Consider the following 17,577-nt stretch of genomic DNA (forward strand, 5'->3'; position numbering starts at 1 on the left):
ACAACTGTCTGTGACATAGGGAATCTTAGGGCCTCCATTTTACAGAAGAGGAAACTGAGGCTGACAGCTGTGCAGCCAGGTGTCCAATGCGCAGAAGCCAAAAGGGAACTTCAGGTCGGGCGGACTGTAAGACCTGGGCACGAAACCACAGCCTGGGCTCCTTCCATCAGAGTCAAGAAAAATAAAACTCTCCCCACAACTGAGGCAGAGGAGATGGGGGACGGAGAAGGGGCCCAGGCACAGTCCTCTGGGCTCATGGCGGTGCTTCTGGATCTGCACTTAGCTCTGGCCAAGCTGTTAATCCCTGTGACCTTGGCAGGTGTCTTCACTACTCTGGGCCTCAGTGTCCTCGTCCGTACAATGGGGATCAAAAGAGTCTGACCTGGCCACCGGCTGATGCGAGGGTTGGAAGGGCGCTGGGCCCGGGGAGCAGTAACTGGCCTTCCTACCCCAGGTCCGAGGCCTTCCCCTCCCCGAGTGGAGCTGCTGCGGCAACAGGTGGCCCTGAGCCCGGGGTGGCGCGCCAGAAGCTGGGGAACCGTGGCCAGTAGGCCGCACTCTGGAGGGTTCACCTCATCTGGGGGGCGGGGACCGGGGCTCACCTGGGGTTGGAGATCGGGTTCCCCTGGGGGTGGGGCCCGCCGCTGAACCTGTGACGGAGGTGAGAGAGTTCCTCCGGCGGGGCCGGGGGTGCGGGGTAGGTGGGGTACAGACTCACCTGGCGGGCGGCGGCGGCGCCTCGGCCCGGGGGTGCCGGGGGTCCCTTCCTCTTGTGCATCTTCCAGGCTGGACGCCCGGACCACCCGCCCCCTCGCCTGGCCTTGCCCTGCCTCCTCCCCCGGGGCCTATCGCCGCGCACGCGCCCTTCTTGAACCCCGCGTCCCTTGTTGGCGCCTGGCGCCCAGCGACCCCGCTCCGTCGCCCCCCGGGGTCGCCGCCCCACTTCCACTTCGGCCTTTGGGCGCCTCGGCACCAGAGCTCGGCCACTGGACTGCCGGGCCCGCCGCACTGAAACTACAACTCCCGGCAGGTAGTGCGCGAATGCGCATGCGCGTTGCGGGGCGGCGGGCGGTGCCACAGGTTGCGCGGGAAATAGGCGGAGCGTGTGCAAGAGTGAGGGGCGGGGCTGGCTTCGCGCATGCGCGCGGCGGAGCCTCGCAGTGCGCGGGAAAGAGGCGGAGCGCACGCGGGGGACAGGGGTGGCGGCGTCCCAGGGCCACCTACGGGCTGCGGTCTCACGTCTGGGGCTTGGTCTGGGCGGTCCTCACTTTTTGGGGTTTGGGGTGGGGTTAGTGTGGGCCTGGTCACCAGAAGTCGGGGCCGCAGCGCTGGCCCTTCCGCCCTGTGAGGGCCAATTTGTGTTCTCTCCAAAAAATTAATGCAGAAAATTTAATTTAACCGACTTTCCCCAGCAGACCCAGGCCGACCTGCCTAGTTCGCCACAGGACAGCGACACCGGACGCCTCCTCCAGCCCAGGTCGGTGTGGGCCTGGCGGGCCCAAGGGACTCCGGCCCTCCCAGGCCCGGGTGGCCGGAAGGACCCCCCCCTTGAAGTGTCCCAGGCGGCCCCTCTGGAGTCCCGGATGACCCCGAAGGGCCCCACGCGGCCCCTCTGGAGTCCCCAATGACCCCGAATGGCCAGGTGGGGACAGGCGTGTGCCCTCCGTGAGGCAGGGTCAGTCCCCGGGGCCGGGACTGAGTGTAACCACGGTGCTTGGTGGTTGTTTCCAGGTTTCTCAAGGGAGGGAGACAATGACCAAGAGGAGGAAGCTGCGGACCTCAGGTACCCGGACATTCAGGTGGACCCTGGTCATTGTGCCTCTGCTTGCAGGGCAGACCCGTCCTGGCAGAAGGGCTGGGTGACCATACTAGGTTCTTTTAGAGAAAAGCAGTGCCCTAATATGCGCCGCTGAGGAAAGTCTAAATTACGAAGACGTGCACACAGGGAAAAGTGAAAGCTTCGTGGAGCTTCCTCCAGCCCCGGGGGGTCTCACAGCTGGTGGGGGGGGGGGCGGGGTGCAGGCTTCGGGGTGTGGTGCCCCTCGCTGAGGGCCCATTCGAAGACGACCTCCGAGTAGGGCTGGATGGGCTGCAAGGCCACCTGGTGTGTGGCTAAGTGCTTCACTTTTGAACCGAAACCGGGCTTCATCCCAGCTCTCCTGCTCTCTGCGTGCCACAGATGGCTCGCTCTGGGTCTCAGTTTCCTCCGTCTGTAAATACGGGGTAATAAGAGTACCTCCCCTTTCCTTCAGTGATTCTCAGCCTGGTGGGGGAGGAATTCGGCAGCGTCTAGAGACGTATTTGGTTTGCACAGTTGGCGTGGGGGGTGGCACTGTGCTTTAATGGGTCAGGGCCGTGCTGCTCGAAATCCTACTGCACACAGGATGGCCCTGTCTCCCATGACACGGCATGATCCAGCCCCAAGTGCCCTCGGTGCCGAGGTTGAGAACCGGGCCCCCGAGCTCACGTGTGGGCTCGTGTTTGTGAAGTGCTGAGAACAGACCCCATGGGGGACACCCACGTGTGCTGCTGTCACGATTGCCCTTCCAGGCTTTTACAAAAACTTTTCATTTTGGAATAATTTGGGGCTTACAGACAAGTTGCAAAAAATAGTTGAGTTCTGTCTCTCCTTCCCCCATTCCCCCAACGCTGAGGTCTGGCCCAGGAGAGCAATCAGCTGAATGGGATGGCGTCCAAGGCCAGGAAGCAACCCTCAGCACACTGCCACGGTGGAGCCTCCTCTGCGTGTGCACGATCCGTGTTTTTATCGGGAAATCGCATCCTTGCACGTCCTGTGCTGCACCCTCCGTTCCCACTTCCTGGTGGATCAGATTTCCCTCACTTGTCAACATATGTATAGAATTTCCTCCTTCCAGAAGAAAACACCTAACATTACATAGCATGGTTCCATTTCCTTATTAGCATCTAAGATAACCTCAGCTTCTCGAAAGTTTAGAGATGACTTCCTTACTGCATGCTTAGGGCACTTAGTGAGTAGCACTCCTTTTTTTTCCCAAGATGTGGGATAGAAAATAAATTACCCACGGAGGGAAAATATTTTGTGCAGAGATGAGCAGCAGGCTGCTTGGAGGCACAGGAGTTTCTCTGACCTCAGAGGGGGAAGCTGGGGACAGCCAGGCCCACCCACAGCAGGTCATCGGGGCCTCTCTTGGCAGGGACCCCCTGGCTCAGGGGCCCCCCGGGCTGGCCCGAGACAGCAGTTTCTGTGTGTCCTGGCGGGGGTGGGGAGAGAGGAAGATGATTCTGGCAGGTGGTGAAAGAGGCGTCTTTGGCCTTTGCTGTGGAACACAAGGGTCAGCCTTCATTTCTCTTAAATGAGTCCTGTGGGGACAGATCACAGGAAGGAAATGGGAAGCCCTTCACTTCTGTTGATGTTGGTGCTTTTTATCTGGCACACGTGTTCATTGGATGAGCAAAGCGCGCTAGCGTTGGGGCATCTTAGGAAACCCAGTAAACAAAGCTGCTCTGGTTTGCCTTTTTTGGCAAACCACAAGGTGGGAGGGTGTTTGTGTACAAAACAAACGTTCGTGGGAGCCTCGCTCGGGGCCAGCACGATCATGAGATCGGGGTGCAGCAGACTCGGCTCCTGCCCCCAGCCCCCTCAAGGTCTCGTTGGGGAGAGAGAACAAGGCTGCTCCCGGAGAGAGCTGCTCACGTACACTGCGGCGGAGTGAAGTTCTGTGTGGCGCTCACGAGCCGTATCGCTGCGACTAGAGGAGATTATGGGAAGGGCGCTGTGTGCAGCCTGGTGGAGTGCCACAGCCAAGGCAGCGCTGAGGAGGTCCCTGGCACTCGGTGTAGGAGGAGGGGCCCTTCGATGAGTTCACTTCAAAGTGTGTAAGGGCTGAGGTTGGAAGGGGTCTACCTGCTGAACCCCAGGAGGGGCAGGCCTTGGTCTGGCTTGTCTTTTTGTATTGAGAAGCACAGTACACAGTAGGTGCTCAATAAATGCTCGGGTACACTTGAGTGTGCAGGCTCGAGTTGGACTGCCTGGGTCCCATTCCAGACTCCTTGGCCTCCGCGTGCCTTGGCTTTCTGATCTATAAAATGAGCGCGACAGTAGGACCCTCCCTCGGAGTTTTATCCCAGCACAGCCAGGTTCTCAGGACCCTGTCTGGCATGGGACTCGCGTTTGTTTATTGAATCGGTGACTATGTTGGGTTGAACGCAGGCAGATCTGACAAGCCAGGCACCGTGGGCAGGTTCTGTGTAAGGCAGTTTCCTTCATTCAACAAACAGGTGTTAATAAGCGCCTTTAGGCTCTAAATTGCTCTCGGTGATGGGGAAGGTAGCGCAGACATGCAAGGGACCAGGAGGTGCCTGAGACATCGCCTCCATGGCACTCTGCCTCTGGGGTCCCAGTTCTCCCAGGGTGGATGCTCTGCGGATATCACGGAAAACTAGAGGGTCCATAGCTCAGTCCCATCTGCGTCTCCCGGGAGAGATGGGCTAGATGCTCCTGTGGGAGCCTGGAACCTACAGACGAGGCCCCTCCCCGTGTGCAGCAGGTCGTAGCGGGAGAGCCAGAAAATGACCCAGGACACGGGGTGCTCACAGGAAAGCTGTGAAGTGAAGAGAAGAGAGCATGGGCCTGCATGGGGGTGCTCTCGAGAGGAGTCAGGGTGGCCCCTCTGCAGGGATGTTTGGCTGAGACCTGCAGGAGCCAGCACACGCCTCCCGCCACTTCCCCAGAGAGAACGTCGCTGGGCCAGGGTATCTCACATGGCTGGGAGCCAGGCCAGGCCACCTTGGGGGTCAGCCTCAGCCGTGGCCAGGCCGCAGGTAAATGGCCTCGTAAGCTCCCACGTACCACCTCCTGGACGAGGTTCCAGCCCGAGCTGGCTCTCCAGGCGAGCGTTGGAGCAGGGGTCCTGCCGCGTTGGGTTGTCAGCCGTGGTACCTCACCCGTTCATCCCCCACTGTCTCTAAGCAGGAGGAGAAGGAATCCATACTCCGAGACCCCCAAAGAACCCGAGGCTAGGAGACTCTGCCGGGGCCCCCCGGAGTTCCCAGGTGGGCCACGTGCCTCACCCTGAAGAGTTGGAAGGCAGCCCTGGACGGGCTCCCTCTGCAGAGCAGAGCCGGGAGGAACCAGAACAGTCGGCCTCCAGGTAGGTGGCTCAGAACTTTCCAGCAACCCCACGGACAGCACAGCACAGCAGCCAGTAGATAGGACGCGAAGGGGAGGGACCGCCATGGCTCGTCCCTTGCTGTGCCTCCCTTGGGGCTCAGGGCCCTTGCACCTTTCTTCCTGGGGCTCTCATGATCAAGCTTCTCGCTGCTTTCTTCCTGGGGCTCTCTTCTCTGGTGAGAAAGCTTGATATTTTAACCACAGGCTAGGAAAACCTTCCATCTTCCAAGGTCACTTAGTTACAGAATGCAACTCTGTGTCCTGTCTGCTGGTCAAATCCGTATTTATCCCGCATTCCTTCTTAATCAAGAAGGGCCCGAGGGAGGTGTGGGTCTGTGAAACCAGAACCGGTAGAGAGAAAGAGCGATGACTGTGGGCCAGGCAGCGAGCTAACGACAAGCCCTTCACACAGCAGCTCACTTGATCCGCGGCTGTGAAGTCAGTTCTTATGCCCATTGACTGGTAAGGATCCTGAGGCTTCGAGAGCAGGTGACTTGCCAAGGCCACTGAGCTGGCGCGAGGCTGTGTCTGAGCTGGCAGTGTCTGGCTCCTGTGCTCTTAACCAGTGTGGTTTCCCGGTTCCCTCATTTTTTCAGGAAATATGTCAGTAAGCACAGTGGGAAAAAAGAAAGACCTGGAGAGCAGTTTGGTCTGCCGACAGGGTTAAGCCACGTGTATCTCTAGGGGACTAGGAAGGGTGAGCGGGACTTGGGAGAAGAGCGGCCCCTGCCAGCGTCACGGCTGGGGCTACAGATTTTCTGAGTAAAGCTGAGGCATGTCGTCCAGCTGACAGAACTGTTTTCTTTGGGAGTGGGTGCATGTCTGATCTCAGATCATTGCAGTCTCAGGACTGAGGATGGCCCTGCAGTGTGTGTGATGTGACGAGAGGGCCATGTGTCACATCTGAGCCATTCTCCAAACAGACATGACAGGGTTGCTGTGCCCCTGGAGACGCCCACAGGGCCGGTGTGATCTCGGCCACAGCCCACCTAGTCCACAAGAAGAGTCAGACTCCACTGGAATGGGTTCCCACCCTCTTTTGTTCTGTTGTTTTGTTTTTTTTCTTGAGGAAGATTAGCCCTGAGCTAACATCTGCTGCCAATCCTCCTCTTTTTTGCTGAGGAAGACTGGCCCTGAGCTAACATTCGTGCCCATCTTCCTCTACTTTATATGTGGGACGCCTGCCACAGCATGGCTTGACAAGCGGTGCCATGTCCGCACCTGGGATCTGAACTGGCGAACCCCGGGCTGCCGAGAAGCGGAACATGTGAACTTAACCGCTGCGCCACCGGGCCGGGCCTTGTTGTTTTTTAAACACTGTATTAAGAAGGATCACATGCACAGAAATATAACAGAAAAAAAACAACATAAAGCAAATCAGCTTAACAAATGCATGTTGAGAAATGAAATTTTCCAGGAGCCGCCCAAACAACCTGTCGCAATTAGAAATTGTGGAGCAGACTGTCGCTCTCAGGATCTAAACTGATCTGTCTCTGGAACACGCCCTGGCACAGCTCGAGCCCATCGGCGCGTCTTCACGCTTCTTCCTTCTCCACTTCCAAAGTTGAAATCATGAAAGTTTCAGTTCCAGATTTTGATCTTTTTTTACAATATACACATCCACATTTATTTAGATATAGCCATAAGTCTCACCAGTTGTTTTTTTTTTAAAGAGCCGTTTATTTTTTTAGAGCAGTTTTAGGTTTACAATAAAATTGAGAGGAAGGTACAAGATTTCCTGTATCCCCCTGTGCCCCACACATGCTCGGCCTCCACTGTCATCCTCACTCACCAGAATGACACGTTTGTTACCAAGGATGAACCCACACGGACACATCCTGATCCCGCAGAGGCCGGAGCTGACGTGAGGGCTCCCCCTTGGTGGTGTCCGTTCTGTGGGTTTGCACAAATGTGTAATGATGCGTGTCCACCGTTATAACACCATCCAGAGTATTTCACGCGCTCAGAGTCCTCGCCCGTTTGTCTCTCCCTTCCCACCCCTGCACCCGCTCATCTTCACACCATCCCCATAGTTTTGCCTTTTCCAGAATGTCGCCTAGTAGTGGCCTACAGTGCGTCGCCTTCTCGGCTTGGCTTCTTTCATGTAGGAACGTGCGTTTCGCTTCCTCCGTCTTCCTTCCTGGCTCGAGCACCCATTCCTTTTCCTCGCTGGATCCTGTCCTACTGCCGGGGTGGACCACAGTTTATTGATCCATTCCCCTGCTGAAGGACGTCTTAGTGGCTTCCACGTTTTGGCAGGTGTGAATGCAGCCATTCTTTTTTTTTTTTTTAAAGATTGGCACCTGAGCTAACAACTGTTGCCAATCTTCTTTTTTTTCTTTTTTCTGCTTTTTCTCCCCAAAGTCCCCCAGTACATAGTTGTATATTCCAGTTGTGGGTCCTTCTAGGTGTGCCATGTGGGATGCCGCCTCAACGTGGCCCAGTGAGCAGTGCCATGTCCTTGCCCAGGATCCAAACCAGGGAAACCCTGGGACGCCGTAGCAGAGTGTGCAAACTTAACCACTCGGCCAAGAGGCCAGCCCCAGCCGTTCGTTAGACACCATGTTTCTCGTATCCACGGCTTCCCTCTAGCCTTTGCAGCGTTGGGGGCTGGAGCGTCAGTCCAGATGACTGTCCTCTTCCTCCCGCTGGAGCGCTCCTGGGTGATGAGGACGGAAGTGCTGCCAGGGCGGCAGTGCAGCCCTGGATGTGGGCCTCCGCACCCTTCCTGGGGGCCAGCATTGTGGGGGCTGCACCCTCCCCACCCCCTCGGCAGGGGCTCCAGGCTCTCCTAGAGGGGCCTCTGTCACAACTCTGTCTTTGGATTCCTTCTCTGTCTGTCTTTGAGGCGCAGGATTCAGAACTTCCTCCGTTTTGTCTTTCTCCACCAGCTCCCCTGAAGAGGAGGCCGGAGCTCCCTCCAGGCTCCTGGGGCAACCCGACGAGGAGCCAGCTCCCTTTCCCCCTTCCCAGGTGAGCCTACTCGTAGTTGTGTTTGCACAGAAGAGCTTCCCTCCCGAAGCCGGAGTTCTTGTCCCTGTTCAGGGTCAACAGCTGCTCAGGGCAGGGGACCGTGAGTGTGTGCGGGGCTGCCGGGCAGGGGCCCAGCTTTCATGTCTGGCTCTCTGGGGCTCTCACTCCTCCCTTGTCCTTATTGCTGCTTTGTTCTTGTTTCTGGTTCACAGAACTCAGTTGGGAGGTTCGTCCCTCAGTTTGCAAAGCCCAGGAGGACAGTTAGGAGACAAGCCGCCATGAGGGAAGAGGACCTTGGCAGCGGGGCCTGTGGCTCGGTAAGGCCTTACGATGGGCCAGGCGGAGCCCGTGGGTGCATGGCCTCTTGGCCCCGGCTTGGCAGCGGAGCTTGGCCTGCAAGAAGCGCTCGGGACAGCTGGGCCTGCAGAAGGGCCAAGGCCAGAGCCCCTGCCTGGGCCGCGCGAGAGCAGGGAGACTCAGGAAGGCCGCCCGCCCGCCAGCCCTGGGCCCCCAGCCCTGCTGTGTGAGTCGGCGGTGGGGGCCGTACAGCATGCTCTTGTCCTGTCCACCGTGAGCTCAGGGGGTCGCACATGCCCCTAAAAACGTGAGTGGTGGGCATTCCCAGCAGCTGTGTTTGGAATCACCCCAAACTGGGGACAGCCCAGATATCCCTGAGCAGGTGACCAGTAGAACAAACCGTGGTCCATGCCCGCCATGGAGCCCAAAGCAGCAGCAGATAAGGGACAAACTGGTGAGGCACGCAGCCGCTGGGGCGCATCTGCAGGGCTTTGCTAGGGGTGAGAAAAGCCAGTCCCAGAAGGTTACAGACTTCAGGGTTCCATTCATGGGACGTTACTGAAATGGCACAGTTATCGAGACGGGGGGCGACTCGTGGCCGCCAGGTGTGGAGCCAGCAGTGAGGGCGAGCGTGGCCGCGAAGGGCAGCACTGGGGTCCTCGGGGCGAGCGTCCCAGGATCTCAGCTGTTGTGGCAGACACACAGCCTCCGCTGGTGAGAGACGTGTACAGAGTTAGTGCCACACGTGAATGAGTCCAAGTCCGCCCGGAGAGCCAAAGAAGGCCGGTGACTTTGATGTCAGCATCCTGGTCATGGTGTTGTACGCGAGTTATGAAGATGTTGCCAGTGGGGACGTGGGTGAAGGGCCCAGGGCATCTTTCCCCGTGATTCCTTCCAGCTGCATGTGAATCTACGATGCGCTCACAAAACGTTTAGGAAAAGGGGGCAGTGTCTTCTCCGTCGAGGCAGGACAGGCAGTGTGTGACTCGCAGGCTGGTCGCCAGTGGCTTCACTGAGGCGCGTTGACCCGCTGTGACCTTCGCTGGCCAGACACTTGCTGTGCAGACCTCCTCCTGGAGAGGGTGGCCCTGCTGGGTGTAGAGAGCTAACTGGAGGAGGCGTCCCACTAGTGCTGACAACTGTCCCAGAGAAGCGAGGGAGCCGCGCTGTCTGGAGGGCACCCTCGCGCGTGGTCCCCAGTCGCTGCGTGCTGAGTTGATGGTTCACAGTCCGCTTTGAAGGGAGGGCTGACGGTGTGGGCGTGAGAGGCCGGGAGGCGCAGGTGGACTCCAGGGTTTACGGCGCGAATAGCTTGAAGTATGGAGTTGCCGTTCACTGAGGTAGGGAGCGCAGGAGCTGGTGCTGGCCGCGTAAGGTTGGAGATGACAAGGACACGCTGGGTGGAAATGTCAGGTGCACGTGCCTAGAGTCAGGGAGATCTGGCTGCAGTGAGTTCCAAGTGGGGAGGTCTGCGCCACTGGAAGGATCGAGGTGCCATCTGCCTAAGGGATGGCATTCAATCTGCGTCCCAGCCAGAATCCTCCTCTCCCCCAGCCTGCTCCCGTCACCCCCACCTCCATCAGGGGCATTTCATTCCCCCCTACTCCCTCTCTCTCTTAACTTTGCATCTTGAAATAGAGACTCATAGAAAGTTACAAAACAGTATGGACCCGAGGGTCCATCGCTGGATGCCTGGGTAAACACAACGTGGTCCATCCACGCAGGAATATTATTCAGCCTTAAAAAGGAATATTACTCAGCCTAAAAAGGTATTGCAACATGGACGAGCCTGGAGGACATCACGTTCAGTGAAATGAGCCTGTCACAAAAGGACAGATACTGTATGATTCCACTTGTGTGAGGCCCCCAGAGGACTCAAATTCGTAGAGACAGAAAGTAGGATGGAGGTTGGTGGGGAGTGGTTGGTCCACAGGGCCAGAGTTTCAGTTGTACAAGATGAAAAAGATCTGGAGAAGGGATGATGGTGACGGCTGCACACCTGTGTGGATGTACTTTATGCTACTGAGCTGGACACTTAAAAATGGTCAAGATGCTGAATTTTATGTTACGTGTATTTACCACAATTAAAAACAGAGCAGCACAGAGAGCTCCCTGCGTGCCCTCCTCCGGCTTCCCCAGCGGTGACAACTTGTGTAACTGTAGCCCATCGTCATCACCGGGCAGTTGACACTGCTGGAGCCACAGGCCTCCTTGATGTTTATATGCTTGATCCTCCCAGCGGCCTCCACGTGCCTGGGGCTGGCGGGGAGAAGGAGCTGATGGAAGGAGGGATCCCTGTGCTTCCGGTTCCCCCAGCCCTGGCTCTAACCACTCGGCGCTGGTGCTGAACCCGTTTGGGGGCACTGTCGTCCGCGCAGCATCTGATTCTTTGTAGAAGGGCCGTAATGACTAGAAAAATCTTCAGAGCGGTTGCTTATGGAAGGCCCAAAGCTGAGTCTTTTTCTCTCCACAGGAAACACTGCCAGAGCCCAGTGCCCAGGAGGCAGACAGCCAGCCGCGGGAGGAGGCCCCGGGGCTTTCGAGCCGTGCGGCCGGGGAGCTGGGAGACCAGACCCAGGCAGACAGCGCCTGCCCTGAGCACAGCAGCCAAAGTGCCGTGGAGCCTGTGCCCCGCAGTGGGGATCCTCAGCCCTCAGCTTCCACCGATGCCTGTGCAGAATGGGGGACAGTGGTCTCGGCCTCAGAGAGGGCCAGCCAGGGCCACCTGTGGGAGCAAAGCGCCAGCGCACCAGATGGTGGAAGCACGGAGCCGAGTGGGGTTCTGGGCGAGCACGGCCAGAAAGGGCACCTGCCGAGCACTGATGCTGAAGAGAAGGAGCCAGACCCAGGCGCCCCCCAGGAGGGAGGTGCCCCAGGGGGAGCAGGGGCTGACTTGCCTGAGGGGCACCAGGAAGAAGGAGGTGGCGTCCTCGGCCCGGCCCCTCGGGGCCTCCTTGACCCTGTGCAGACCCCCAGTGGGGCTGGTGGGGAAACAGAGCAGAGCTGCGGCAGCCCAGGGCCCTCCTCCCTCGGGACCGTTGTCGTCACAGCCATGAGCACAGACCCCGCTGAGCCAGAGCAGAGGGCTCCAGAGGTGGCCGAGCCGGGTGGGGCACCTGCCTCTCCAGGCAGGAAGGCCCCCAAAGGAGGCCACGGTGGGGCCCTGCTCAGAGGCACACCTGTCACCCAGGAGACCACGCGAGGCAGAGGGGAGGCAGGGCATGAAGATGAGCCCCCTGGTGACATCCCGGGGGTCCCTGCTGCCGGCCTGCCTCTGGCTCAGGGGACCCAAGCGCCCACAGTAGGTGCTGGAGAGTCCAGTCCCCTAGTCCAAGAAGCGGGCCCAGGTGTCCATCAGACCCTGGGGCCGGGCCCGGATGGAGAGGGGCTGGGAGGTGTGTGTGCACCGCCGGTGCTGTGGCAGCCCGAGTCAGGCAGACGGAGCCGCAAACAAGACCTGGGGGCGTCCACACCACCAGCGCACAGAGGAGCCGTGGGTGGCCTGACTCAGGAGATGGGGGTCATTCAGGGCAGCCCAGACGGCCCCAGAGACCCCACAGGCCAGCCTGAGGACCCTCCTGACTCTGCAGACCAGTTCTGGGGAGGGTCCCTGGCCGTGGACCTCGACTTCCTGCCCGACAGCCAGATGCGGGCCGCCCTGGAAGGCCCTGACTTTGAAGCCCCACCTGCACAGGTAAGAGCTTCCTGTCCCCAGGCAGCCACCAAGGGGTCTTGAGTCCTCCCCCAAACCGCCCAGAGGTCGGGGAGATGGGCACACGGCGATCTGATTAGACACAGACGGGTCTGGTGGTCCGAGTCACAGCTTCGGTGGGTGTGGACACAGTGATTTTCCAGAAAAGGCAGACCAGCCTTTTTGTGCGGGCCTGTCCGCGGGGAGCTGAGGGGCCGGGGCAGTGACCCCCACGGGCTTCGTCAGTGCCCGGCCTGGCCCGGCCACGGTTCCCCGGGGTCTGTGGAGGGCACCAGACCGAAAGGGGCAACCGCGGAAGCCAGTGACCTCAGAGCTGGGCCTGGGGGAGGGGACTTCGCTCCGTAACTGGAAAGAGCCTTCGCCCGTCTTGAGGGTCACTTGCCCGATACAGTTCTTTCTCAGACGTGCGTGTGGCATGTAGTTTTCCTGCTGGAATCTGTAGGGCCTTGGCTTGGCTTCCTCCAGGGGTCTGCCCACCTGACGGGCAGTGGGAGAGCGGCCGCCTGGGCCTCCCCTCCCCGCCGTGGGCGTTCCCCTGTCGGGGGCAGGTGGCAGGCCCGCCCCCGGGGAAGCACCATGTCCCTGTGCTGGCGCACGAAGCCTGGGCTGAGTGTGTGCGGCTGTAGGCCCCGGCCCGGGAGGGAGGCTGCTGTTCCCTCTGCACACACTGGGTGTGGCTCCGAGGCGAGGCCACAGGAGGACGGGCACCTGCCCGAGGGGATGAGAGGGAGGGGAGGCGGCTGCATCTGCGCCCGGGTTGGCCCGGCCCGTGGAGCCCAGCTCCGTCAGAAACATTGACCTCTGTTTCTCCAGGGGAGACAGAGGGGCGCAACAGGGACCCCGCTGAGATGTGTTAGAGGATTTGTTCAGTACACGTTCATGGGGAACCTGTTCTCTGCCTAGCAGGTCCCTGTCCCCGTGAGGCGGTGGCTCTCCCAGAGGGCATTTTGTGCCCCTCACCACAGGTCTGGGATGGGCACCGCTGGCATTTCATAGTGGGCACCTCGTCCTGTGAGACGTGCAGACCCCTCGCTGGGGGAGGAGAGACGTCTGTCCCCCGGTTCCTGGCCTCTGGGGCAGCGGCTGAGAAGGCTGGGAGGGCGCTGGGACCCCAGGTGGCGGCCAGCAGGCAGAGCAGCAAGGCCTGTAGACCCCAAGGAACGTGCGGGGTGGGGCTGGGCAGTGGCCGGTATTAGACCTGCCAGGCCGGCCAGGAGGCACTGCTCTGACCCAGCCGCCAACGCTAGGCGCGTTTTGTTTTGACACTGGGCGTTCCTGAACAAGTCAGGGCGACCCGGGCGCGGCAGGTTCCCATGGGAAGGTTCCGGAGGGCCCTGGCTGGAAGGCTGTGTGGGCGGGGACTCGGGAAGAGAGCGCAGGTGGATGGAGCGCTGAGGCCTTCCACCTGTAGGCCCTGGACCCCGCCCCACCGTGACACCACGGGAGCCCCGCTGCAGAGGGGCCACCCGGGGACATGCGAGGTTACCCAGTGGTGACAGGCCTGTCTCAGACCCAGGCCCCTCACGGGGAATCCCAGTGGCTCCCCTAGGATGGGACACTGCCCCAGGGCCACTGGAACCCTCGGGGGCAACCGTGCCTGCTGGGAGGGAGGACGTCGCTCAGGCTGAGGAGGGTGCAGTGACTTGGGTGGGCGTGTGGCGGGGACGGCAGTTAGAGTCCCAGAGTCGCGGCGTGGAGCAGCCAGATGCGTGGGGACACTGTTGTCTTCAGGGGCTTCCCAGCCACGTGCCTGCCGGATCTTTCTCTGGGGAGGCTGTCCTGTGCCCTGTGGGGGCTTGGGCACACCCCTGGCCCCTGTTCACCAATGCCAGTAGCACCCCCTGCCCAGTTGTTTCAACCAAGACTGTCTCCAGACGTTGTGAAGCGTCCCCTGGGCAGAGTGGTCCCCGGTGAGCCCCACAGTTCTCCGTGTCTGGTCCTGTGGGTTCAGGGGCCCTTGGCAGGTGGAACTCAGTCCTTCATCCCATCCCCACCCCTCAGAGGAAAGGGGCTCTGCTCTGGAAGGACGTCCCTAGGACAGGCCCCTCCCCCAGGACACTGGTCCCCTCAGAAGAGGCCCCACAGCCCTGGGCGGCCCCCTGCCCAGCCTCTGCGCCTCTTTTCCAAGGGACGCCTGTCACCTCGGTGGTTGGGCTTGACGTTTCCCTCGGAAACCAGACCGCCCCAGCATTTGGACATGAGCCCCTCAGGGCTGTCTGGCCCTCTCTCGTGTGAATTAGGAGTTTCCCCCCGCAATCGAGCTGCAAAATCTTTTCCTGACGTGAAACACATGGCTTGTTTGTCCGACTTCCTCCCCTTGATGCCAGATGCCCACCGGATGCCGCAGGCACTACCGCTCGGGGTCTTCTCTGTGCCCTTCTGGGTACCGTGGGCAGAGCGCGTGCCCACCTGTCACAGGCAGAGTGTGTGCACAGAGCCACCCACCTGCACGGGTCAGCCTATCAGAAGGCGCAGGCCCGGCGGGGACTCAGGGCGGGCTCAGCGTTGCCCTGTTCTGCCCACTTTCGGGGAGCTGGTCACCCCGGGTCCCTCCCCCACAGCTCTTCTCCCCTGCGGGAGCCCGGCTTGGCGCTCCTGGTGTGGCCGAGGGGAAGCAGGGCGCCGCCTGTCCTTTGCGGCTCTTCCTTCCCCGTGCAGGGCTCGCTCAGCTGGGCCTTCACACGTGTGCTCTCTCTTTCCAGTTGTTTCCTGTGGGGAGTGGGCTGGCCCCTTGCTGGCCGGGCCCAGGCCCACGTGCTGACGGGGGACCCCTCACTGGGGCGCAGCTGAGGTGAGCAGGCTGGGAGATGTCGCTGCCCTCCTAGCCCCGAGCCCCTGCAGCCCCGAGCCCCGGCCCTGCGGGCTCCCAGTGTGTCCCCTGCTCCCTGCAAGTGGGGACCTGGTGACCAGTGGTCTGCACCCAAACCAGTGTCTCTCCCCTGGGCCCCCCCACCGCCCTGTTCTGTAGGTGGTTTAGATGCACGTACATGAGTCTTTTGAAGAGAGGGTCCAGAGTCCAGAGCCTTCCCTGATCTCTACAGAGGGGGAGGGGACCCAGATGGCTAGGAGCCGCTGGCCGAGAAGACCTTGGGGCCAGTCCCAGCTCTGGCACCCAGCGGGCCCTCCAGGGTCTGCGCCTGTCCTGTCTGCTCACTTCCCGCCTGGCTCCGCGCCCCCAGCGGCCTCCTCTCTCCCTCGTGCAGGCCACCGGGTGCATCTCCTCCTCCTGTGTCCTTTCCCTCAGCCCCGCCCCGCCAGCACCAGGCCCTCCTCTCCTCTCACTGCGCACTTGAACCCGCTGCTCTGCAGAGGCCGCGACTCATGGATTATTTATGGCCCAGGTTCTCTTTCCGCCTGGCCGGTATGGAGGAGGACTGGGTGTGCATCCTTGGCTGAGGTTGTCCCTTCCTCCTCCTCCTCGAGGTAGAGAGTGGCCGTGTGCCCACCTCTTGCCCTTGCACACACGTCTGTGACTAGCACCTGTTGTACACTTGCTGACACACACCCCGTGCGTAGGCCAGAGGCAATTTAGTCAAGGTGGCCTCGTTGTCATTTGAGCAAAGAGGAAGACCCCATGGCCTCCCTGGGCCGTGCGACTCCACATGGACGGGTCCTGGGGTTTGGTGGCCTGTGGCTGAATGAGACACTCAGGAGGCTAAGGCCCAGCCAGCCAGCTGTCTCAGGGTGACGCCGACAGGTGGAGCAGAACTGGAGTTTCTATAGTGACAGCCGGGGGGGTCACTGCCGAGCCCACAGTGGGAGGCCGTGGGGAGAGCTGTTGACCCGAGGCCAGGAGGGCGACCCTCTGCCCGTGTCCGCAGGCCGGACATGCTGGCTTCAGTGGGCGCCACGGCCCATACGCCCCTGTGGATATGAAGGTGCTGCTCTGGGCTCTGGGGAGGTGGTGGGCCAGGTGTGGGCAGTGAGAGACAGACAAGCAAGTCAGACAGATGGCGGAGCGTGGGAGAGGAAAGAGCGGGAAAGGGTTAAACTGTTACCCGTGGTGATCGGGGAAGGCCCCCTTCCCCCAGGAGGAGGCATTAGGGAAGGAACATTCCAGAGCCTAAGAGGTACTCTGGGAACGTGGCTGGATGGGCAGGAAGGGGAACAAGAGGGGGGTCTGGAGGTGCTGCAGAGGGTGTGCGGCCTCCGGGAGGGCTCCCCTGTTCTCAGCCCCCATGCGGCATGGGGACAGGCCGTAGGGGCCAGGAGCCGGGGCCGGGAACCCGGCGGCTATGGGGAGAAGAGGCCGGATCCGGGGTGTGCCTCTGGAGTAGAGCCGGCTGGGTGGGCCCGGGGTAACGTCTGGAAGAGAAGACCGCTCGGGGCCCAGCAGAAGCCCCAGACTGGAGCTGGCCGAGCGTCCACGGAGTCAGGCTGTTCGTCTTCCTCCTCTCCCGCCAGGGCCCTCTGCGGGGTCAAGGCCTGTGAAGCTGCCAGGATGGAGGATGCAACGGACACGGTGCACGGCCTTATCCTTGAGCTCTCCAACCTGAAGTAAGGGTGGGGCCTGGGGGGGGGGGGGGGGCAGCGGGCAGGCCAGGCAGGCCGGGGCCCCAGCGAGGGGCTCTGTAAGCACGCAGCTCCTGGGCCGTGGCCCACGGGGCTCTGAGCACTGCGGCAGCGGTCTGCCCTGGACAGGGGGTTCTGGTTGGCGTGCGTGCGTGCGTGCGTGTGTGTGTGCGCCTGGGAGAGTGCGTGAGCATGTGCCGCGGCAGAGGTGGGCCTCACACCTCCTGCCTGTGTGTCCCCACAGCCGGCTGGTCATGAGCACCCACCGGGACTTGGAAGCCATCAGGCGCCTGCCCTCGCGGAGGGCGAGGCCGGCCAGGAAAGGCCCAGCGCCGTGCACGGCCAAGGCGGTGGGCGGCCTCCACCGTGGGGAGCAGTCCTGGAGGGATGTGTAGGCCGCGGTGTGCGTGTGCGGACCCCTCGCCACCGCACGGCCGGCCCCAGAGGGCCTGTGGGTCTTGCCAAACAGCTGGAAGCCGCCTCTCCCCAGACCCCTGGAGGCCCACACGCCTGCGCCCTCTGGCGTTTGCTGCCCTCCAGGATGCCCCAGGGGCCCAGGAACTGGCCTTCCACCAACCCGGAAGCCGGGGTCCCTGGGGAGACACAGGCGGCAGCTGAAGGCAGGGAGCTGCTCCTCCCGCCCGGCCCAAGGTGGCAGCAGGCAGCCGGGGCCCCAGGAAGTCACCTGGTTATCTGGGTTTGCAAATTTCACTCCTTGGCGGAGGTCACGAGAGGTTCAGAATTTGTTTTGTCCCTGAGGAGAAGAGGGCTCCCTTTGTTGGCTGTGCCTCCTCTTTGCCCCATTTCCATTTTATGTCTTCTTTCCCGAGGCCCGTTAATAAACGCCACCCTGCTGTCTGGGGCTCTGCACTTCCTCCACATTCGCCCACAAACGCCCCCCCTTCACTCCCCTTCCTTCTGGGAAGGCGGG

The 17,577-nt window shown here is 61.0% G+C and overlaps 2 protein-coding genes across 17 annotated transcripts in view; one reads left to right on the top strand and one right to left on the bottom strand.

The window, feature by feature from the left end:
• CC2D1A (coiled-coil and C2 domain containing 1A) overlaps positions 1-852 on the bottom strand; it is a 14,686-nt gene extending 13,834 nt beyond the window's left edge. For all 6 annotated transcript variants that reach the window (XM_070623552.1, XM_070623550.1, XM_070623549.1 and 3 more), the window contains exon 1: positions 719-852. In XM_070623552.1, the coding sequence (XP_070479653.1) occupies positions 719-778 (60 nt within the window). In that variant the 5' untranslated portion in view covers positions 779-852. The remainder of the gene's footprint in view (positions 1-718) is intronic.
• BRME1 (break repair meiotic recombinase recruitment factor 1) lies at positions 628-17,508 on the top strand. Of its 11 annotated transcripts, none has more exons than XM_070623562.1 (10): positions 628-1,030; positions 1,416-1,477; positions 1,732-1,783; positions 4,955-5,132; positions 8,044-8,125; positions 8,338-8,442; positions 10,896-12,116; positions 14,837-14,925; positions 16,539-16,631; positions 16,891-17,508. In XM_070623562.1, the coding sequence occupies exons 3-10, from the start codon at positions 1,753-1,755 to the stop codon at positions 17,039-17,041; spliced, it is 1,950 nt and encodes a 649-aa protein (XP_070479663.1). In that variant the 5' UTR covers positions 628-1,030; positions 1,416-1,477; positions 1,732-1,752; the 3' UTR covers positions 17,042-17,508. The 11 variants fall into 11 exon arrangements, with proteins under 11 accessions (XP_070479663.1, XP_070479662.1, XP_070479656.1 ...); XM_070623561.1 differs by having other exon boundaries at positions 644-1,030; positions 1,413-1,477; XM_070623555.1 differs by having other exon boundaries at positions 892-1,030; positions 1,413-1,642.
• The last annotated feature ends 69 nt before the right edge of the window (positions 17,509-17,577 follow it).

The sequence above is a fragment of the Equus przewalskii genome, chromosome 6 (genome assembly GCF_037783145.1).
Source record: "Equus przewalskii isolate Varuska chromosome 6, EquPr2, whole genome shotgun sequence".
NCBI classification, from domain to species: domain Eukaryota; kingdom Metazoa; phylum Chordata; class Mammalia; order Perissodactyla; family Equidae; genus Equus; species Equus przewalskii.

Bases quoted from the DNA above. Each gene is read 5' to 3' on its own strand.
- BRME1 (XM_070623554.1), top strand. The intron at 8,126-8,337 runs GTGAGCCTACTC...TCTGGTTCACAG, and splicing joins CTCCCTTTCCCCCTTCCCAG to AACTCAGTTGGGAGGTTCGT. The intron at 16,632-16,890 runs GTAAGGGTGGGG...GTGTCCCCACAG, and splicing joins CTTGAGCTCTCCAACCTGAA to CCGGCTGGTCATGAGCACCC.